The sequence below is a fragment of the Oncorhynchus keta genome, chromosome 6, assembly GCF_023373465.1.
Source record: "Oncorhynchus keta strain PuntledgeMale-10-30-2019 chromosome 6, Oket_V2, whole genome shotgun sequence".
Lineage (NCBI taxonomy): Eukaryota > Metazoa > Chordata > Actinopteri > Salmoniformes > Salmonidae > Oncorhynchus > Oncorhynchus keta.
The window spans coordinates 22,748,966-22,771,733 of record NC_068426.1 but is presented as its reverse complement, the minus strand read 5'-3'; the positions used below and the strand labels follow the sequence as shown (position 1 = coordinate 22,771,733).

At 47.3% G+C, this 22,768-nt stretch overlaps 1 protein-coding gene and 2 long non-coding RNA genes across 6 annotated transcripts; 1 reads left to right on the top strand and 2 right to left on the bottom strand.

Moving 5' to 3' along the window:
- Positions 1-2,464: 2,464 nt before the first annotated feature.
- Positions 2,465-8,582, bottom strand: LOC118385242 (general transcription factor 3C polypeptide 4-like). Of its 4 annotated transcripts, XM_052521132.1 has the most exons (6): positions 8,219-8,368; positions 7,851-8,099; positions 4,266-5,998; positions 4,015-4,145; positions 3,273-3,361; positions 3,019-3,201 (listed from the first exon to the last, which is right to left on the bottom strand). In XM_052521132.1, exons 2-6 carry the CDS (start codon positions 8,038-8,040, stop codon positions 3,038-3,040), a joined length of 2,307 nt encoding a protein of 768 aa, XP_052377092.1. In that variant the 5' UTR covers positions 8,041-8,099; positions 8,219-8,368; the 3' UTR covers positions 3,019-3,037. The 4 variants fall into 4 exon arrangements, with proteins under 4 accessions (XP_035628110.1, XP_052377092.1, XP_052377091.1 ...); XM_035772217.2 differs by lacking the exons at positions 3,019-3,201; positions 7,851-8,099 and adding an exon at positions 2,465-2,878 and having other exon boundaries at positions 4,266-6,002; positions 8,219-8,580; XM_052521131.1 differs by lacking the exon at positions 7,851-8,099 and having other exon boundaries at positions 3,021-3,201; positions 4,266-6,002; positions 8,219-8,582.
- LOC118385244 (uncharacterized) lies at positions 8,343-21,275 on the top strand. Its single transcript, XR_004825986.1, has 3 exons — positions 8,343-8,468; positions 20,885-20,935; positions 21,167-21,275. It is a non-coding gene; the product is annotated as an uncharacterized LOC118385244 (long non-coding RNA).
- On the bottom strand, positions 11,296-12,190 carry LOC127930755 (uncharacterized). Its single transcript, XR_008139336.1, has 3 exons — positions 12,119-12,190; positions 11,685-12,020; positions 11,296-11,525 (listed from the first exon to the last, which is right to left on the bottom strand). It is a non-coding gene; the product is annotated as an uncharacterized LOC127930755 (long non-coding RNA).
- Positions 21,276-22,768: the final 1,493 nt, after the last annotated feature.

The window sequence follows — 22,768 nt, the reverse complement described above, 5'->3', positions numbered from 1 at the left end:
CCTCTAGGGACAGAGAGGAGGAGTCTACACGTTAAAGGACCATGTTAAGTCTGCTTTAAAACAAACCCCCCAGACTCACTTCATTAGCAGGAACAAGTTAGTTAGAGGATGTGCCTCAGTTTGGAAGTAGTTTAAAAACTGAGGAGAGAAAAGTATTATCTCGGGAGTTGTGAGCGGAGTGAAGTGACTTCAGAAAAACCATTTGTTCTCCCTAATGTTTCTTGTGTGTTTATTTTTGGGGTGCAAACATTGCAGACAGTCGTGTTCATCTCAGAGTTAGGGAACTGTCTGTTACTTACGTAAACAAACATTGCAGACAGTCGTGTTAATCTCAGTTAGGGAACTGTCTGTTACCTACGTAAACAAACATGGTTTAGGGTAATAAAATGACTATGGAAGATTCACTTTTCCATATTAGACTAAAAAAAAATGTACAAAGACTTAAAAAAGTTTATTTACACATCAGGAAAATATCATCCAATGAACTCTTGGTTACAGATCAGGGTCATGGAAAAGTCCCGATGACCCAATGAAATACGATAGAGACGTGAAAGTTGTGAAACAGCACAGTGACAAGGACAAACAGGATTTACAGCACTTGATAAGGGAGGTGTGAGTGCTGTCATATTTGGGTACTATAGGGATCAGCATCTCTGGCTTTACAGCACTCTGTTAGTTGACATGAGATTGCCAAATAGGGCAGAAGATTGGATAGTCCAGGTGAGACCGAGGTAAGAAGTCAACGTGAACACAAAAAAACAAACACTTAAACACCAGACGATCCCATAAGACTTTCCAGTGTAATGAAGCAGCTGCAGTGTAAATGGATGGAGAGATATTTGGGTTCTGCAAAATGCATCTGTACCAGAGGCTAATGGGAGGAGCTATAGGATGATAGGCTCGTTGTCATGGCTGGAATGGAATGAAAGGAACAGAGTCAAATACGTGGTTTCTATATGTTTGATACCGTTCCATTTATTCCATTACAATGAGCCTATCCTCCGATAGCTCCTCCCACCAGCCTCCACTGAGTTCTGTATACATGAGAGCATAGGACATATCAAATTCTCGCTAGATAAACAAACAAAAGGAATAGCATATTAAATAAAAGCGTGAAAAGGTGTTTTTGAAGGTTTTACGCGATCCAGCCGTTGACATGAAGGCTATAAATATTGTATGCATAGAGAAGAATCCTCCTTTTGAAGTCTTGTGAGAGCTAAGACAGAGGAAGAAAGGGAGGGGAGACGGTAATTACTGGTGGAAATGCTCTTTGACAGATTGTTCTATTAAAGTAGGAGGTTGTTCAAACAAACACAGCTAACCTCTAACAGCACTGGTCTCCACCTATCAATGACAAGAACATTCTCACCTGAAGAAACACTTCCCCTTGACAAACAAGACACTTACTGGGAGCCAATCACATGATGGAAAAACCTGTATGCTCCTTATAATGCAAGTTTGTCTATGAAAACTTTTATGCTCCGTATAACGCTACAGAGTTGGTCTAAGAAAAAGACGGGTCATATTGAACGAGAGAATATTGAATGGTAATCATTCGCAAAGTGCTAGTTTCTAATGAATGATTCAAACCCCGAAGACGTATTTTCAGTGTGGATCGTCAAAATACCGTGGTGTCACATACTACCGCCATATCGACCACAGAAAACAGGCAAATTATCCAAATTTACTCAACTACTAATCTCTGAACATGTCTACTGATGACAATGGGCTGAGGATTCTGGGTAAAACTCTGGCTCTCTCATCAAGTGTTGAGAGCTGCGAGCCGGGCAGCTTCCTCACGCAGGGCTAGCCCCAGGGCAGCCTATCATCTCCAGTGACACCAGAGGGAGGGTGGAACCTCACCCCTCTGCCTGGCCAGGGCTGTGCATGAGGATGTAAGGGATGAGACGACAAGATGGAGAGCAGTGCTGTTACTAGCCCAGTCTACTAGGTCCAACTCCATCTTTGATCACTGGCCACTGACCTCCATGTTTCCGAGATATGGGGAAGGAGTGGGAGGGGGGCGGCGCGGAGAGCACATCAAGTACACATCCTTCCCAAAGTAAAACAGGGTTAATTGTATTTAACAATATGCACTCTTAACCCCCCCACTGATTAGAACGAGCATCACATCTGCCTGCCGCCCGGCTCGGTTCCTCATTACTGTGGAATCTCATTACAATCAGCCCCCATGGGAGACACAGCTTCAGTTTTAAACACTTTCTATCCCTCTCTTCCTACCTCACACTCCCCTCTCTTTCTCTCAGTCTACAATATCGGAAGTCCTCATCTAAGAGTCATTTTTTTCTCCCACATGCAGCATGGAAATTGCTTTACACTGCCAATTAAAATAACATACATTTAGATTGTTTCCCCTCAGTCAGTGAGGATATGTATGTGTTGCTCTCTAATGGCAGAAGTAGACCTAAAATAAGGCTGACACGCCAAGCCCCCCTGTTTTGCCTAACAGAATAACACACACGTGTTTGGAAATGTAGTAAAAAAAATGAGGAAAATAAGGAGGTTAACTTATGGGTCTGTGAACTCAGAGAAAAGGTTAGATCCATCTCCACACACTCAACTTTCTCTCTTAATAAACCATATTCATATCAGTGGGGTTTCAAATGTATATTCAAAACCTTTATTTATTTATTTTTAATTAAAAGGTTGTGGTATAATTCATTTAAACCTATAAATAATGCTTGGCAATAAGTAACAAGTAAAAATAAAGAAAATTGTCCATCTAGTCCAAGCAGGCGCACAAGTGTTGCAGGCAATGTAACCCCGGCTCTCCACAAGCCTGTCCTATAGTCCTAGAGGAGGGGGGAGTCGCAGAATGTACAAGGACCCTGCAGTATCCTCTTGATCCAGTCTGGGTCTGCAGTGAGGAGGGTGGAGGGACACAGGGGAGGGGGCACACTAAATAATGAAGCTAACATTGAGTATTTTATCAGATTCATCTGTTCAATCACAAATCACCTGCTCCACTATTTGAGCAGTAAACAGACAACAGATTGATCACTCAGCAATGTTAGGCTTATTTAAAATCATATATGCTGACAGTCTGACAACTAGTAAAAACTAAGCCTGAGAAAAACGTACGTACATTCTCAAGTACTTTCTTATATTGTGTCAACGCTGAATAAGAAGATATGCTGATCAGAGAGCAGGATGAGAGTGAGCTGCCAGTTAATACCTGCCCTGGAGAGAGAAAGAGGAGGACGGAGTGAGTGTCAGAGAGGTAGAGAGATGGAAAGTGACTAGCTGCTTACCCTCAGGCACTGGCAGTCTGGCGATGCTATCCTGCAGCAGGCAGCGTCTGTACGCGAGTGTCTGGCACGCCTGGTAGGACAACACACACCTAAAAGAAACGGGCGTACTTCAGATGAGCACTAACACTGTAGGAGGGATATCTCAATAGTGGCTTCCTCTCCTTGTCTCCTTCCCTTCATTTGCAATGACTGGGAGGGGGAAAAAAACAGAAGAGGTGAACGCAAATTCCTGGCTGACGTCCTTACTCAACACATCCCTAGGAGATGGGGAGAGGAAACCACTTTAGACTATTGAAATGTGCTGTGGGACATAGAGGCTGCAGGCTGTCCCAACCTGTCCACCAGGAGCAGCATATTCCATCCAACTACTGAGCGGTATGGTGGGATAGAGGAGGACAGGAGCATATCAAAAGGTGGTTCTGTGATAATAAGCAAACAGTCACAAAAAAAAACATTTAGCTGCTGTGTGTGGAGTCACTCGTCAGTGTCTGTGGACCTTTGGAGACTTCTCCTTCTGCTTCGTATTGTTCAGAATTCAGAGGCTTATGCGCCCTAGTTTATACCGAGGAAATCTCAGAAAATGTGATACGGTGGAATTCATCAGTAAATGCAATTGACTAATGACTAATTATCAATTATGAAAATAATATGGAAGGTCTAAGAAGTAGAAACCCTGGATTTACATGACAGGAATCAGGTGATTGGCGGTTGAAATATTGAAGAAAGGGTTGATGGCAATTACCTGAGCCACATGTGTCCGTTGGAGCAGACAGCCTGCTTGCGGTCTGTGAAAGGCAGCACCTCCTTACACAGACTACAGTACTCAGGGAATGTCTGCTTGTTCATCTTCTTCTGGATGTGACCTATCAGGACCTGCGGGTGCAGAGAGCAAGACGTGTTGAATCATGCACAACAACAGGGTACGGCGAATGTTCAAACAGTCGTCTATTGCTCAGGCTTATAGCTCTGGAAAAGGACAACTGAAGAGCTAACCTGTGCAGCCCTGTCCTCATACGTGGGGTCGCTGGTGAGGAAGTCACAGACACCCCGCGTGGGGATACTGGTGTTCTCAGTGATCCAGGTGTGAAGGTACACCTCCCCCAGAACCCTCTTCATGTGCTCCCTGGTCAGGTGGGCCTCCACCGCCTCGATCCAAGCTATCACCTCCCCCGTCTGCTCCTCCAACGCCCGGGCCTCTGGGTCCTGCAGCTTCGACACCACCTCCTCTTCCCCTCCTCCACCCTCTCCCACGACGCCCCCCTCCTCATCCTTCACAAACACCTTGGAATCCTCGTGTGTGGGGCGCCAACGTGCCTCCACAGGGGCCTTCTGCAGGGACTGGTAGAGCACGCGCACCAGGAAGAGTTTTAACCTCCACAAGTAGGGGGAGCCTGTGTTGTGTACCTTGTCGTCCAACTCCTCCTGCAGCAGGGCCGGGATGCGTTTGTCCCTCAGCACCCTCCAGCGCACCAGGTCCAGCAGGTCAGTCTGTTTGAACAGGCTCTGGACCGGGGACTCCAGCAACTCTGCCGCCGCGTCATTGGGTGTCTTCAGGGTCACAAACTGGACCTGGTAGGGCCTAGAGACCGGGTGCTGACCATTGGTCATCCCCTCAGTACTGACCAGGGCCAGGTACGCCCCGTGGGGGCTGACCGCGATGCCGTGTATCCTCCGACCTGCCAAACCCTCCGGCAGCACGATCTCCTCCTGCTTAAAGGCCACGGCCATATCAGTAAAGATGGGTGTGAGCTTCTTGACCGTCCCGTCCATGGAACAGGTGTAGATGGAGCTGCCCTGGCGGCTGGCTGTCATGGAGACGATGGGGGTGGAGTGCAGGCCCGTGACGTGTGAGTTGTGCACGTTGAGGCCCGCCTTAGAGATGAGCAGCAGGCACCAGAAGAGGTAGGAGCCCCTGGCCGCCACCACCAGGCTACAGTTACAGTTCTGTTTGGGGTGGAACAGGGAGATACACTTGATGTTGTGTACAGGGATCTGGTCTGACTCCTGCCAGAGGACCACTGGCTGGCGCAGGGTGAAGTAGCCCTTCACCGCCTTCAAGTTGACGGGTAGGATCTTGACGGGCCCTAACTTGCTGCCCACGATCAGGCCGCTCATCTTGCGCCCGCTGTGCTCGTACTCCCACCAAGCCAGCACGCTGGGGGACAACACCCCAGACTGGATGGTGTTACAGGACAACACAGAGTCCTTCCCCAGAATGGGCAGGCAAAACTGCCACACCACCAGGTCTCCGTTCTCCATCAGCACGGCCAGCAGCACCGTTCCCACGTCTTTACACTCGTTGTTGGTCTGGACGTGCTGCGTGGTGCACACACTGGACCACTCCATCCGTACAGGGGTCTGCATGCGGTAGCGCCTCTGAAGCTCAGCCAGGTCCAGGAGGTTAGCCTTGAGGGGCTGCCCACCCGGCACGGAGTAGCCTCTGCTCTCCAGGCTCTCTCCATACAGCTGGGTCAGGTCAGCCACCATAGTCCACTGTAGACGCTTGGTGCTGCTGTGGATGGTCAGCCGGTGGTCCAGGGTGAGGGAGGCTAGGAGGCACCGGCCATTGGCGTCACAGCCCAGGGGGGACCAGCTGGTGTACAGGATGCCCTTGTGGACGCCCACGGTGGGGTTGAGCACTCTGTCCAGCATGAAGGACTGGCTCGTCGCAGGGTCACTGGAGCTGGAGAACTTGTCTTTGGCCCTCAACAGCTCTTCTGCTGGACCTACCTGGTGGACAAACAAAACAAATGTTAGTCATAAGTCATCTCATTTGATGGGGAGAAAATAAAAACGTTTTGCATCAACATGAACCTAGATTGCTTGCTTAGATTGCTAGCTTAGATTGCTAGCCTGTCCAATATATAGTATGTTTGGCAATGGGATAAATTGTTAATTGCAGGCATCAGTCAAAAAGTAAACACATCAGGCAGGCGCTAGATACTTTTGGTCATGTAGTGTATGTGGACACCTGCTCGTCAAATATCTTATTCCAAAATCATTGGCATTAATATGGAGTTGGTCCCCCTTTGCTGCTATAACAGCTTCTGTATGGACCTCACTTTGTGCATGGGGGCATTGTCATGCTGAAACAGGAAATGGCATTCCCCAACTGGTGCCACAAAGTTGGAAGCACAGAATCGTCTAGAATGGCATTCCATGCTGTAGCGTTAAGATTTCCCTTCACTGGAACTAAGGGGCCTAGCCCGAACCATGAAAAACAGCCCAAGACCATTATTCCTCCTCCACCAAACTTAACAGTTGGCACTATGCAGTTGGGTAGGTAGCGTTCTCCTAGCATCCGCCAAACCCAGACTACCAGATGGTGAAGAGCGATTCATCACTACAGAGGATGCGTTTCTACTGCTTCAGAGTCCAATGGCGGTGAGCTTTACACCACTCCAGCCGACACTTGGCATTGCTCGGCCATGGAAACCCATTACATGAAGCTCCGGACAGTTCTTGTGCCGACGTTGCTTCCTGATGCAGTTTGGAACTCGGTAATGAGTTTTGCAACCAATGACAAACTATTTTTACGCACTACATGCTTCAGTACTCGGCAGTCTCGTTCGGTGAGCTTGTGTGACCTACAACTTCGCGGCTGAGACCTTGTTGCTCCAAGATGTTTCCACTTCACAATAACAGCACTTACAGATGACAGTTCTAGCCGGGCAGAAATTTGACGAAATGATTTGTAAAAAAACTACGGAAAGGTGACATCCTACGACGGTGCCACGTTGAAAGTCACTGAGCTCAATGCCTTAGACTGCTGCGCCAATCGGGAGCATAACCAAGCTTCACATGTGTAGGCATTTGCTCTTTATCAAAAAACAACTTATTTACCCATCAGGGTCAGACGGCAGGCAACCACACCGGGAATTCTCTTCAGGTATTCAACCTGAACACCCGTCGTCACCCCTGAGATTACTCCATTGTTGTGCGCTCTACTCCGAAATTCAAAACACAACTTCTGTTGCTCAGATTATATTGAGGCTCATTTGCAATCTTCCTCTGTTCTTCAGAAATATAATTAATCAAAAATAAGACCACTCCTGGTCACTTTGACAGACTCCACTTTCCCCAGCGCATACTTCACCATTTGACACCTCAAACCGGTTTTCCCCACATATGCAGCCATACTCAACATAAGCATCCCAACAAGAAGCGATTCATTGTCATTCATACACTTATCCTCCACTCCAATTTTAGACTATGTCCTTTTTTGTTCCAGTTTTCGATACTACTGTTGTCCCTTCAGAACATTCGTCTTCACCAACTTTGCTCAACGCGCTGCTTGATTCCAACTCAGCATCCACTTCCTCCATCTTTTCCTGAACTGAAACCGTAGTCCTCAGAGGTTATATTTGACTAACATCTATTGAAAAAGTATGGATTTCAGCAAACAAAGATAAACAGTCAACTACAGAGGACAAACATGGGCACAAGGTAGGCATTTCATCATTTACATTTTTTAAAGTATTGACCTTGGGCAAATGGTTTTAGAAGTGTGTGTGTGGGGGGGGGCATAATATATATTTTAAATTATACAGTTGGATAAACACTCCAAAATAGCCCTACCCGACCACTCAGACGTTGCCACATTTTGAATCACATTCCGATGATAAAACTGGGGGGGGTCAAATGCAATTTCAGAATGTGGAGGGGAAATGTCCCCATCCCCAGTGAAAGTTGCACCCCTTTTAGGAGATAGATTCCACAAAGCCTGGTCTCTGCTCCACTCCGTTGGTGAAGTCATCAGAAACGTCATTCAGCAAGGAGTGGAGTTTAGTCCTCTACCCCTGTGAATGAACTCAGCTGGAGCCCCTCCTATGAGACAGGTAAAAACAACTTCACAACTTCTATTTTGGTAATGCACGGTTTTGAGGTATGGAATGAACGCAAAGGCAAGCTTGCTAGCTAGCTAGCTACATGTGTGAAAGATTCACCTTCAGTTCACAGACTTGGTCCGGCACGGGAATGGAGGTCCGGTGCAACACCAAGTCTTGCTTATTGCCGTGAACATCGCACACAACCTCCATCAAAGAAATACCACTTGTGCTAGAGGCCGAGATTCGGTGGTCCTCAGACCACGTGAGCGGCTCCAGGCCGCTGACCGGACTCAGTAGCTTTATCACCGGATCCCTCTTCACGACTGGCCCGAGTGCTGCCCAGGGATCATTCTCCCGTTCGGCTTCGGTAAGTTGTCCTACCGCTACCCTATCCGGAGCGCGATTTGGGCTGCAAGCGGCCATTTTCCATGTGAAACATAAAACAACGCGTCACCACAGAGTTTCTGAACCGTCACTACGGCGAGGAGGAGGGACATCTCATACCACTAGGAAAAAGATGCGCAAAGCTTCAGTGTAGAGATCGGTTGCCGTGCAGAGATCACTAATGTATTATGCCTAAATTAAGGTAGAGATAGCTAGATAACATCAGCAAGTTTGATATCCAGCCATGAGTATGTATCTGTCTTGATTTAGTCCACGAGTTGGGAATATTGTTTATGGTAGAATATGAAGTATTACAATGTGTCATAATACAAATAGTGATAAAGGTTGAGATAACCGCATTACTGTCTCTGGATGGTATTTGGTATTTATTAGGATCCCCGTTAGAAAAATAAATGAACATATGTTTTATTACCCTACCAACTAACCCTATACTCATTAAAACCCACCACCGTATTCCATTACTAACCCAATCTGATTCTACCCCAGGCCAACAGCATGAGAGGAATTTGTGCATTTTTATTACGATCCCTATTAGCTAACGTCGTAACGTTAGCTAATCTTCCTGGAGTCTAATACTAATTAATAAGACATTACAAACAATTACAAATTAAGACTTTACAAACATTTAACAAGTAGACAATACAGACAATTAAAATACCTGACAGGAAACACATTTAACATTCAGTTGATGCGTTCTATTTCCTGTCCAGTAATATGGTCACATTAGATGCTTTTATTTTTTTCTTGAAGGTGGATTTACTTTTTGCCTGAGAAGTATGGATTGGTAAAGAGTTCCATTCAGCTATGACTCTATATAAAACTGTAGATTTAAGGCGATTTGTCTGGTTTGGTGGTTATGCGTGTTGCTAGTATGAACTAACTGGCCTGAAAAATCTTGTGGTTTTTTGAAAGATATAACATCCCTAAAAGAAAATCAGAAGGCTGGATAGTAATTTGTTTTCAACGTGAAGCCATGAGAGATTTTGATGCATTTGGATAATATTCATACGGTTAGAGCAATGAAGAGATAATCTGACTGCCCTGTTTTGAGCTTTTTTAAATATCTTTCTTTGCTGCAGATGACCATATAACTGGACAGTACTCTAAGTGTGATAGGACCAGGGATTGACCATATAACTGGACAGTACTCTAAGTGTGATAGGACCAGGGATTGACCATATAACTGGACAGTACTCTAAGTGTGATAGGACCAGGGATTGACCATGTAACTGGACAGTACTCTAAGTGTGATAGGACCAGGGATTGACCATATAACTGGACAGTACTCTAAGTGTGATAGGACCAGGGATTGAATCACCTGATTCAGAGTGCTAGATGTTACATACTCTGAACATTTTCTTGTAACAGCAATTCATTCATCAAATCAAATGTATTTGTCACATGCACCGAATACAAGAGGTGTAATACCTTACAGTGAAATGCTTACTTACAACCCCTTAACCAACAATGCCGTTTTAAGAAAATACCACAAAAAAAGTGATAGATAAGAATAACATCTATGTGTTCTGACCATGATACAGCTGCGTCCAACATTTTTTTAACCTTTATTTAACTAGGCAAGTCAGTTACGAACATTCTTATTTTCAACGACAGCCTATGAACAGTGGGTTAACTGCCTGTTCAGGGGCAGAACGACAGATTTGTACCTTGTCAGCTCAGGGATTTGAACTTGCAACCTTCCGGTTACTAGTCCAACTCTCTAACCACTAGGCTACCCTGCCGCCCCGACATGACACCTAGTAGTTTTTTTTTTTCACTTGCTCTACATGCGTTCTATTCATCAACAAATTACATTGGGTATCATCAGCAAGCAACCTGGGGCAGCAGGTAACATAGTGGTTAGAACGTTGGACTAGTAACCGAAAGGTTGCAAGATCGAATCCCCAAGCTGACAGGGTAAAACATCTGTCGTTCTGCCCCTGAACAGTTAACCCACTGTTCCAGGCAGTTAACCCACTAGGCCATCATTGAAAATAAGAATTTGTTCTTAACTGACTTGCCTAGTTAAATAAAGGTAAAATAAATAAAAATAGATGTAATCTTGAACCAAAAACAATACATTTTGTTTTAGAAATGTTCAACACCATTTTGTTCATATCAACCCACTCAGGCAGCATTCTCAGTTCACTACTCAGTACATCTGTCAGCTCATTACATTCTGATGCTGCGCTATACATTGTAGAGTCATCAACATGCATTGCCACTCTTGCTTTGTTCATAACTGAAGGTAAATCATTAGTAAAGATAGAGTACAGCAGTGGGCCTAAGCAGCTTCCTTGAGGAACACCAAAGTGCATATCTTTACTGTTTGAAAAGCTGCCATTAAAGAACACATTTAGCCTTCTCCTGGATAGATAGCTTTCCATCCAGGATAGAGCTGCAGACTTGAAACCATAACATTTGAGTTGACCTAGTAACAGTTCATGATCAATTACATCAAAAGCAGCACTGAAGAGACACTACCACTCAACACACCCTGTAACTCTTCTGAAGTCAAATCTCGTACTCACAAGTACTTCTCTGCAGCTGCCACCACAACATCTATTTTCTGTGACTTGCGTACCATCTCTGCAGTACAGTTGATAACCATTGCTATGAACGATAAGAAGCCAACCTTACTGAAAAATACTGTATATCACTCATTGGCATATCCCTCTGTTCTGGAACAGATCTACTATTCACAGGGATCCTCTCAGAATCCCTCACCCTTGATCCACCCTCATACTTTCTTCACTGCCTCAGAATACGACACCTGCCTCTCTGACCCTGGCCACCTCAACCTGCCTCTCTGACCCTGGCCACCTCAACCTGCCTCTCTGACCCTGGCCACCTCAACCTGCCTCTCTGACCCTGGCCACCTCAACCTGCCTCTCTGACCCTGGCCACCTCAACCTGCCTCTCTGACCCTGGCCACCTCAACCTGCCTCTCTGACCCTGGCCACCTCAACCTGCCTCTCTGACCCTGGCTACCTCAACCTGCCTCTCTGACCCTGGCCACCTGAACCTGCCTGTCTGACCCTGGCCACCTCAACCTGCCTCTCTGACCCTGGCCACCTCAACCTGCCTCTCTGACCCTGGCCACCTCAACCTGCCTCTCTGACCCTGGCCACCTCAACCTGCCTCTCTGGCCTCAACCTGCCTCTCTGACCCTGGCCACCTCAACCTGCCTCTCTGACCCTGGCCACCTCAACCTGCCTCTCTGACCCTGGCCACCTCAACCTGCCTCTCTGACCCTGGCCACCTCAACCTGCCTCTCTGACCCTGGCCACCTCAACCTGCCTCTCTGACCCTGGCTACCTCAACCTGCCTCTCTGACCCTGGCCACCTCAACCTGCCTCTCTGACCCTGGCCACCTCAACCTGCCTCTCTGACCCTGGCCACCTCAACCTGCCTCTCTGACCCTGGCTACCTCAACCTGCCTCTCTGACCCTGGCCACCTCAACCTGCCTCTCTGACCCTGGCCACCTCAACCTGCCTCTCTGACCCTGGCTACCTCAACTGCCTCCTCTGACCCTGCCTCTCTGACCCTGGCTACCTCAACCTGCCTCTCTGACCCTGGCCACCTCAACCTGCCTCTCTGACCCTGGCTACCTCAACCTGCCTCTCTGACCCTGGCTACCTCAACCTGCCTCTCTGACCCTGGCCACCTCAACCTGCCTCTCTGACCCTGGCCACCTGACCCTGCCTGTCTGACCCTGGCCACCTCAACCTGCCTCTCTGACCCTGGCCACCTCAACCTGCTCTCTCTCTGACCCTGGCCACCTCAACCTGCCTGTCTGACCATGGCCACCTCAACCTGCCTCTCTGACCCTGGCCACCTCAACCTGCCTCTCTAACCCTGGCCACCTCAACCTGCCTCTCTGATCTGCCCTGGCCACCTCAACCTGCCTCTCTGACCCTGGCCACTCCTCAACCTGCCTCTCTGACCTGGCCACCTCAACCTGCCTCTCTGACCCTGGTATCGGTTATATATAGTGTGAGGCTTAAGGTTACGGACATGGATGGGGTCAGCAAAGGTCAATTCACACCATTGCCAATTTCCACCTGCTGTCATTGTATCCTGTAGTTTGTACCTTTTAAACCCCCCAAACCCTCAGTAGACTACAGTCCCATGTTATGTGCTTGTGTACAGCATCAGTGGAGGTGGTTGCCTGTACGTTGTCGGAACCCCACAGTGATGTTTTGATGCATGGTTCATCATACGTGTTTGAATCATTCAGTCTCACAGTCACCTCCCAGGGGGGAGCTGCTGCAGCGCATTACCGGCTACACACAATCGCGGCTGTAATCATCATGACGAGAATGAAACGTATTTAGAGCACATCGGCGTGGGTCATTCGGCTCAGGAGACCGAGGAGATGTTAGTTAGTGGGACGGCAGCCGTGAGGCGGCTCGATCGGGTGCTCAGGACCCTGCCGGTATCCCAGTGGAGACTGGCACGTCGGAGATTAGCGGTCATAGCGGTGGGCTTTGCTCACCTTGAGTGCCGTCAACTGTGAAAGTCTTACCTGACAGGTGTTGCTCTCAATCAGTGCTCCTCTGCCCCCCATGCTGTCCTTGGGGGGAAGTCGGGGACAAGGCAAGCCACCCCATCCTTTCCCTGACGTCTACCATGGTAGGTAGGCCACTGAAACACACTGGGAGACCCTTGGTACCTACTATAAATCCCCTTTCAATGAGAAGTCAAGGATTTCTCATCTGTGGGAACCAGAACCACAACACTCAGTCTGGTTATTTTGAGTTGTTAAGTCACCCCAGAAGAGGGCAAGGTGACACAGTGTCATGATTTGTTTTAGGCCTATTTTACCTGTGAGCCTGGTTTGAATGAGTGCGTAAAATGTGAAAAATCTTAATGATAAAGTTGTTGGCTGTAACAATAATATTTTGTCTGCTATGCATGACTTCTCTCATTCAGCCAGCAGGTTTCATATTCCCTTACCTTACATCTAGAAACAACGTACACCTAGAAACTTTACAGTTAGCCATGGATTAGGCCTTGCAATTGATATTTGTGTCGTTTGGGAATGTTTCTTTGAAGCATACAGTACCAGTCAACGTTTGGACACACCTACTCATTCAAGGGTTTTTCTTTATTTTTACTATTTTCTACATTGTAGAAAAGTAGTGAAGACATAAGAATGATCAAATAACACATATGGAATCATGTAGTAACCCAAAACGTGTTAAAAGCAGCCAACAAGTGCTCAGCATATGTGGGAACTCCTTCAAGAAAGGCATACCTCACGAAGCTGGTTGAGAAATATATTTTGATTTGTTTAACACTTTTTTGGTTACTTCATGATTCCATATGTGTTATTTTATAGTTTTGATGTCATCACTATAATTCTACAATGTAGAAAATAGTAAAAATAAAGAAAAATCCTTGAATGAGTAGGTGTGTCCAAACCTTTGACTGGTACTGTAGATAACTATAGACGTTTGATGATGAGTTATATATGCTCTGCAAGAGCTATTATTGTGTAGTGTGTTTGTATCTCTCACTAGGAACTGTAGCTTATTAAAGGAAACATGAAAATTGATTGGAAAAAATAGTTCCTGGGAGACTAACGAGCAATTCTATATATCCACAGTGATAATGGCTGAATTATTCATTGTGTGTAATGATTAATTAAAAAAGGCCTCAGGTCCTGTGGCAGGTACAGGCTGCTGAGGCACACACTGGCATTCCCAGACGATGTGCTAAACATCTCTCTCCTCTCTGTCTCCCCTTCTCCTTCTCTCCCTCTCTCTCTGTTCTCCCTCTTGGTTCTCTACCCCTCATGCCTTCCTTCAGTGACTGCAGAATTCAAATCATTGCACCCTTAACTGCAAAACATGAGTCATTTTAATTGCAATAATCTACTTAATCGTCTCACTTTTAATCGTCTGTCTATTATAATTCCTTTATAGGCTTCCAAGTACATTAACACTCTTAACTCCAATCATTTTTCTTACATGCTGGACAGCATGAATTTGGGACATTGTCTCTTCTCTATGACGGCACACATTGTTCAGTTTCTTTTTTGTCTGTCCAATAATCCTATCTCAGTTGTGTCCCAATGTTTTCAGAGCCTGGTGGTTGTTCGTTGCTGACAGGGCCAGGTGTGACGTGGCTGTGGCTGTCCTGTTGCCTTTCCTCTGCCCTGGTCTTGGCAGCTGGTGGTAGGCAGGCCATGCCCAGTGGCTATGCAAGGGGAGGGCCAGGAGGGCCGGGGTCCAGGCCTCTGTTTGGTCCCTGATAATGGAACGGGACTGTACCGCCCATATGGCACTTGTGGGAACACTGGGGCTCTGGAGGTTGTGGCACACAGAGCCACCAGTCTCCCGTTAGATATTGAACAGGACAAGGCCAGACCCGTGGGCTCGCCCATTACCCACCCAGCATTATGGATCCGTTTGGTGAGTAGAAATAACAAAGATAGAGGCCTGTAAATGCCTACTCTAAGGACACCCTGAAGAAGTCAATATACTTGTACAGAAGCTGCTACAAGCACAATTAAAGGACAAATGTCGTCATTTGTTTGCCATTTTTGTAACGCGTTCACTGACCATGCTCCTCTAACTTACAATTTACCAAACCATCAGGTTCAGTGAAACAACAACTGAGAGGATGTCCTTTAGTTGGAGGTCAAGGAAAAGTTGGTCTGCCAGGAACCATGAGAGGCTAACCTAATGTACAGACTATAGAACAGCCAAGCTCTGTGATGGGAAGGCAATGAGATGGACAGGGGGAGAGCAGTACCCCACCACTATCCCACTCTGGCACGGGCCCTTTCTGGCTCTGATCTGTGCATCATATGACTAGGCTGGATTGGGGGGGGGCACATGGGATGGAAGGAAAGAGGAAGGAGGGAGGGTGTGTGTGTGACGGAGCTGCAGTACAGTCAGAATGACTGCCCTGAGCTAATGCTTACCCTCTAGATTACCTTTGTGCTCCTTACTGTACCACACATGCAGTTGAAAACAGATCTAAAATGATCTCTTCAGGGTGACACCTGCAATTTGTAACGCAGACCTAAAACAGAGAACTAGAAGAGGTAATTCATATGAAGTCAGCGGAAGCATACAGCTTGACCCAATCCTGCCCTCGTTTCCTCCTAATATATACCGTTAAAAAGTGAGGCCAGACTTTTAAACACTTCACTCACTGAACTCTCCTCCTCCTCCTCCTCCTCCTCCTGCACCAACCACCTCCCTGGAACTGGAACAAAAGCCACCAACCACCTCCCTGGAACTGGAACAAAAGCCACCAACCACCTCCCTGGAACTGGAACAAAAGCCACCGCCACCTCCCTGGAACTGGAACAAAAGCCACCGCCACCTCCCTGGAACTGGAACAAAAGCCACCGCCACCTCCCTGGAACTGGAACAAAAGCCACCGCCACCTCCCTGGAACTGGAACAAAAGCCACCAGCCACCTCCCTGGAACTGGAACAAAAGCCACCGCCACCTCCCCATCTCCCGCTTTTCCGTTTTATTGGTGACAGCTGCCGCGAAACAAACTGGGGAGAGAGAGAGAAATGATGTGTCAGTGGAAGGTCCTTTAGCCCGCGCTGCTAATCTGTCACACGGCGTTTGTTGTTTACCATTCCTCACTGCTCGCTCGCTGACTGGCCGGCAGTGCGCACGCCGCCGTAATGGCGACAGATGCTGACCCGCAGAAGTGTGAATCTTGCCGATTTTCTCCCTGCTGTCAACCTGTAAATTACAGCTATCGGGAGTAATTAGAACCAATAAAAGCCTTCCAAGGTTCACCCCTCTAGCCCTGCCACACACACACACACATCTGACACACCACACCACACACACACACCGTTGGCCTGACAGTGACCTGAGAGTGAGGGATTATGGGATGGACTGCAGGCACTGACCAGTCACTAAATGACACACCATGTGTCACTCCTCTGATTTTTCTAGACATTTGTCTGGCAAAATGGTTAGGGAGGTCAATGCCCTTGTATAAATAAGTAGCCAACAGTGTTTACGATACAATCATTCCAAAAGATTTGAAAGATTGTGCTTAAAACCTAGTACTGTACTGTAAGTCGATGTTGAAATGATGAGGTTCCATGGACCTTGTAAGTAGCCTCTTAGCAGGGATCTTCAGTAGAACTCTGTCTGGTCTTCGAGTGCTTTAGTACCAGTAATAGCAGACCTTCTGACAACAAAAAAGTTTTACCTAAACTTGCAGAGGTGAATCTGACTTGGTCTAGAGTTTGAACCTCTACCAACACTCTGTGCTTGTTGATCTGAGTGAGGCCTGTATACACAGATCAGTCCATGGACAGTGACTGTTCCTCTCAGGGCCATCCTCTCAGACTGTAGTTCCCAGTGCCCTCTCCTTGCCCTGGCATCCATGTACAAGCCGGCTGCACCACAGTTCCCACCACTACTAAGCATGCTCTTAAAAGCAGGGGCGGTGCCCCTTTAAGTAAAACACCTAATATGAAAGGTCACACAGCCAGGTCTTGTCATCCTCTCCCTGCCTCTCTGTCCTCCTTCTCCTCTTCCCCCTCCTCCCTTTGCTATCCCTCAGCGCCCACTTCCTGACCATCAGAGCCAATCGCTTTCCAGCCTCACCTCCTCCGCTACCAATCTGTCACCCGGGCACGGGGGGATGCCACCCCGCCGGCCGCCTTCCGTACACTGCAGTAATGGCTTCTGGCAGCCCCAGAAAAATAAGTAACCGGCAGAAAAACGACAGAGAGAGAGGGAGGGAAAGGGAGGGATGGGTAAGGGGCAGTTAGTTGAAGACCCACTCTCACTTTCAAACGGCCCCCTCCTCCTCTGCCATTATTCGACCCCCGTTCCCCTCGTCTCACCCTGCTTTGGCCCAGTCGCTTTGCGCGATACTTCAGTGAATAAATGAGTCGTTTTAATCCGACTGACAAGCTGGCATTCCCCAGCCCTGGCCTCCATCTGTACTGGCGGCCAGCACAGCAGCAGGCCCCAGGCAGCCCGGTGTGCCAATCCAACACACAGCTTATCCTGGCTGTAGCTTCAGGGACAGAAGGGTTGGAGCTCCATGCGGCAGCTACACTCTCCACCAAAGAGCTATTTATATAAGAAAGGGATTAGCCGCCACAAGCTTTGATGGACTGGAAAATAGAAATACATTTAGAGCTGTTTACTCATTGTCTCCTGCAAAGCTTCTCTTATCGTTACAGTAAAGATACTGTAAAAGTCAAGGTTATATTGAAAAAGGAAAAAGGAAGCATATAAATTCAAAAGGCTGTTTGTCTGATTTATTTCACAAGGTCACAAATCGATTGTGGTTTGTAAATGTCCTAAGTCAATAATAGGTCAGTGATGCATTCGACTTTATTAAATGTGAAAATCCTTATCGGGTCATAGTCTTTGGCAAGTCCACCCACGCGAACTGTGGCAACACCATGGAGAGTTTCATATCATTTTTTGTTGTTGTTGACCCCGACACTATGGATTCGGCTAATCAACTGATATATTAGAGATGATCATATGTTATGATAATTATATAATGCCTCAACCCCGGATTCCATTCTTCCCAGCACTGAGGGGTTAATTTTGCCCTGTCATCTTTGGCACAGCTTCGGACCACATGTACCATCGTTCGTTCCCTCCATCCTTCATCCTCCCAGAAACCCAGAGAGAAGGGAAAAAAACTGGCCATAGGAGGTGCTAAACTCTGTGTTCCATTTCCTCTCTCCTCACACACTGCTCTACTCCCACCATGGGACTTCTATCTCTCTTTCCCTCTGCCATGTGTCACCTCGAGAATCGTTGGGAAGGGACCGATAGCATTTGAGTGCCCAATTAAGCGCAGGAGCTTAGCTCGCCACCCTCCCGCGGCCCGTTCAGGCACGTCACAGGTGAGAGGTGTGCCATCTCCACTCGGAGGCATCGCTGCAGCCTCCCCCTCACACTCCTGCCACCTCACTCCTCTCTGCTGACTTCCCACTGTCTGTTTTCCCCCTTCTCTCTTCCCTGTTTAAAGGTCCCCCATAGATTTGATTGCAGCTTATCCCTGGAACAGGAGGTGATGACTGTTTGATCCATAGCTGCTGAAGCCTGTGCCAGTGATACACTGGGGTTGGGATGGATACAGATTATTAGTAGGAGAGATACTCAGACAGTCTTTTGCTGCCTTTGGTGAAAGATTTAGCACTGTTGCCTTATATTAGCCTGGTAAATACATAAATTAAATATTGTTTGTAAGCAAGGTCAACATGTACTCATTATCACTAGGATTCAATAATGGCTTGGTTTAAGAGAAAATGACAAGACTGACTTCATGAAACAGCGAGGAACGTTTGAAGTATAAAAGGAGTAGTTTATTCCCTTTACAGTGGCATCCAACCAAAGTCCTTAGAAGGAAGGAACGCTATAGTGGATTATTTAGGTTAGCTAGACCGTGGCAGCTGGGCAGCATTGAACACCAACCAAATTGACTTAAATCACACTTTTTTAAAAGTATATTTTGTGTAAGTAAGTTAATATCTCAGAATGGTGTTTCATGTATTATTGAACACCAGGGCAGAGACAGTGTAAAGGGACGGCAAATGTTTTGAATGTGGATTGGAGGAGGGGGAGGGGGGGGGGGGTAGAAGGGGACTAGGGGTGGGCAGGGTTTGGCATCTCCCTGTGGCCACAGAGGAGCATGGGCCCTGTTAAGGACTTTGTGAACGATACCCGCCTCTCGAGCCATTCCATATTAACCAAGTGCTTTGTAAGTGTGCCATCATTACTATTCATCACAAATAAATACTTTAGCACAGAGCTTAGCGTCCCGCTGTTTTACAGTTATCCATTATTTCTGTCGACCGGCTGTCTGGTCCGGTCTGGCCCCTTCCCTCTTGCGGCTTGCTGCCTCCTCTGTCACTGTTCGTTCCCATGCCCTTCAGCCCAGTGGCCAAGCTTCCCTCCCTGCCCAGTGGCCAAGCTTCCCTCCCTGCCCAGTGGCCAAGCTTCCCTCCCTGCCCAGTGGCCAAGCTTCCCTTCAGCCCAGTGGCCAAGCTTCCCTCCCTGCCCGGTGGCCAAGCTTCCCTCCCTGCCCAGTAGCCAAGCTTCCCTCCCTGCCCAGTGGCCAAGCTTCCCTCCCTGCTCAGTGGCCCACATTATCTGCCCTCAACTGAGCTCTAGTGCCCACAGGACAAGGGGGACAATGGTCTGACCTGCCTGCCCTGCGGTCTGCATGCTCACCAGATATTGTCCTTCACTATCCCTGTTTCAGTCTTCTTTCTCTCTATCTATCCTTCTCAAGCTATTTCGTTTCAGTCGTTATCTTTCTACTATTTCTCTCTCTCTCTCTCTCTCTCTCTCTCTCTCTCTCTCTCTCTCTCTCTTCCACTGAACCCCGTCCTCTGTTAGCACCGGTGTTTTTTTGGAAGGTGATCCGTCTCTTTCTCCTGCCATCCGCTGGTTGGTTCCAGCGCTGCGCGGCGTGTGTGCTGGCGTGGACTGAGCCTGGGCCAGTGTGTTCCGGAGCTGATGAATTGCAGGCGAGATGCGGGGCGGCAGCCGGCGAGGAGCGGCGGCGAGCGGCCGTCATGCAGCATCAGCGTCTGCCTGTGTGATGGGGGAAATCGGAGAGACAGCGCTGACAACTTAATTTAACACAGAGCTGGGGGAAGCCAGAGTGCCACTGTGCTCTGGATAATTGATAACTCTGTCATATTGCCACCACACCACACCTGATTAGAGAGAGGGACAGGATGGACAACATTAATGCAAAAAGTTGCACCTGACCAATATACTCCTAATGCATTACAGATAGATTTCAGGATATTTGTGTACCTCTGTGTGTAATATGCATGCCAATTGTGTCCTATGTGCTTGCAAGTACATGTGCAAGTGTTGATAAGCACTGTATGTGTACATGAATAGGCCTATGTGCTTACCTGTGCCATGTCTTTTTGAATGTTTGTGCTTGCATTTGAGTTGTGAGACGTCCGCACAGTATATACAATACTAACCATCTTCGCTCTCTGGCACCTGTCTGATGCTCCTGGATACTGTCACCCCTCACTGAGCCTTTGTGGGCCTCTGAGGAGAGAGACAGCTTCCTGGTTCCCCCTGACGTCCCAGGCTGGAGACCCTGTTGTGCTGGAAACTGGTTGACTGCTAATGTCTATTAATTACACATAGGCACTCTAATATCAGCATCTGGCTCCTCCATGCTCCTTGCAGTGATGCTGATACTGTGTGGTAACACCTTGTAGATGCGACAATGTAATAGCATGGGCTGTGATGCTACAGCCCTGCTACTATATGTCTACAGTATTACCTAATAAAATACTAATGAGTTGTAAGCATGTTTACTCAAACATGCAATTAAGTGAAATGGAATGAAATTGCATTATTCAATCTGTTCTTCTACAGTGGACCAGACCATGCATCCGCCCTCTCTTAGGTCAAGGAAAAGGAGATCAGGTAAGAGTTGCAGCATGTAAACACAAAGACCTCTTGGTTGCTTATACTATTGACAATGAGCTAATAATAATATCTAGAGGTCCATCCTCCCAGACCAACCCTCTCCTCGTGGCCATAACAGGACACAGCAGTGCCCTACCCTGCACTACACACCAGAATAAATGAGCAATTGACCACAAAGTGTCAGCCAGTCATAATCCCCTTTTAATTTTCTTTTGGGGCCTGAGCCAGGCCTCTCCTGCATCCCTCCAACCTGGTTACTGGCTGATGACAGTATGGTCTGAGTGACAGCGGAGGGCTGTGGGGGTCTTTACCAGGATTCAAGGAAAGAAAATACAATAACCAGGCAAGGCCGTCTCAGCCCTCACACAGCCACCGCTCTGTTTGTCTTACACTTGAGAGGGATTTATGTCCCCACACACATGTGCACGCACACGTTCACACACACATCCATGCACACGCACGCATACTCTCACGAACACACACGTTCACACAGTCGCACAAACACACACAGGAACACACAAATGTGCATGCTCACACACACACACACACTCACACAGATACATATATATGCATGCACACTCAAACACAAACCCACTAATACTACTCTATATGAGGTTATTTATGTCTTCATTTATACAGCTTGGTCTCAATGTGCGGGTCACAGTGCCACAGCTGTCCAATCCTCTACAATCCCACAATGCCAAGAGTGATACCTCCTTTTGAACAGCAATTTATTTGCCGTTATTCAAGAGTAAAGGTCTCGTCATTAGAATGTATGCTTTCACAACGCGTAGGAAAAGGGCAGGCGCTGAATGGGATTTCACTCTCCATTTACGTAATGAAACAGAGATGAACAGCAGATGCTGGCTAGAACTCTTCTCTGGGAGAGAAAAAAAAACCAAATAGCGCACATCTTTTGTAGCATATTTGCCCGAGAGGTGGGTTCAGTCAGTGGAACAAAATGGAGAAGGTTAACGTTATCCTAGCAGATGAAGGAATACTTCATGATGTTCACTCACTGCAGGAATCTTCTTGCCAGCAGCATTCATTGTTACAGTGTTATACCAGTGTACTGGCGGTGACTGTAATGCCGTCATTGTGTATAGTCACACAGACAAAGGAGTTCTTCTCACCTCAGATACTGTATGCTATTTATCTATTTATTAAGCCAAAAAAAAACACACTAAAAAACTTTTCCCCCTCGAGTGAAGGTCCTTATTGGTAACATAAGGGGTAAGCATATTTTTTCCAGTCCGGTCTCATTTAAGGTAATTCCTATGTGAGTCTGGCTGTTTGATCCCGTTGCCCATCTGAAGTAATTAAAGGGTTATTAGTGAAGAGCTATTCATGCTCACTCTCTCCTGCCAACTGTTTCATGCCATCTGCTGCCTGTGCACGTGCTTTGACATTGGAAATATGCTGTGGAATCAGCTCTGGTTGGTGTTGAAAGCATAGGACATGAACAGTACGGTAATCATGATCTGAATGTAGAGGCATACGTGTCACCTCAGCGTATGTGTTTCTTTGTGTGTGTGTGTGTGTGTGTGTGTGTGTGTGTGTGTGCGTGTGCGTGTGCGTGTGCGTGTGCGTGTGCATGCGTGCGCGTGTGTGTGTGTGCAAAACAGAATTGTTATTTGTGAACTCATTAACCTATTGTATCTCTCAGCCTATGCTAGCCAGTTGCATCATAGCCAGAGCTTTACATTAAATCTGTAGATAATGGTATTCTGTATTCTACATTTAATATCTCTCTCTCTCTCTCTCTCTCTGTCCCCACCTCCTCCCTCCTCTTCTCACTCCAGCTCTCCCCTCTTTATTTTCAGTAATATT

What these genes read in the sequence shown, in the direction of transcription:
- LOC118385242 (XM_052521131.1), bottom strand. Translation starts at nt 8,524, where the DNA reads ATGGCCGCTTGCAGCCCAAATCGCGCTCCGGATAGGGTAGCGGTAGGA. An exon ending in ATGAGGACAGGGCTGCACAG is followed by an intron (nt 4,146 to 4,265) that starts GTTAGCTCTTCA and finishes CTGCACCCGCAG; the next exon opens with GTCCTGATAGGTCACATCCA. An exon ending in CAGACTGCCAGTGCCTGAGG is followed by an intron (nt 3,202 to 3,272) that starts GTAAGCAGCTAG and finishes TTCTCTCTCCAG; the next exon opens with GGCAGGTATTAACTGGCAGC.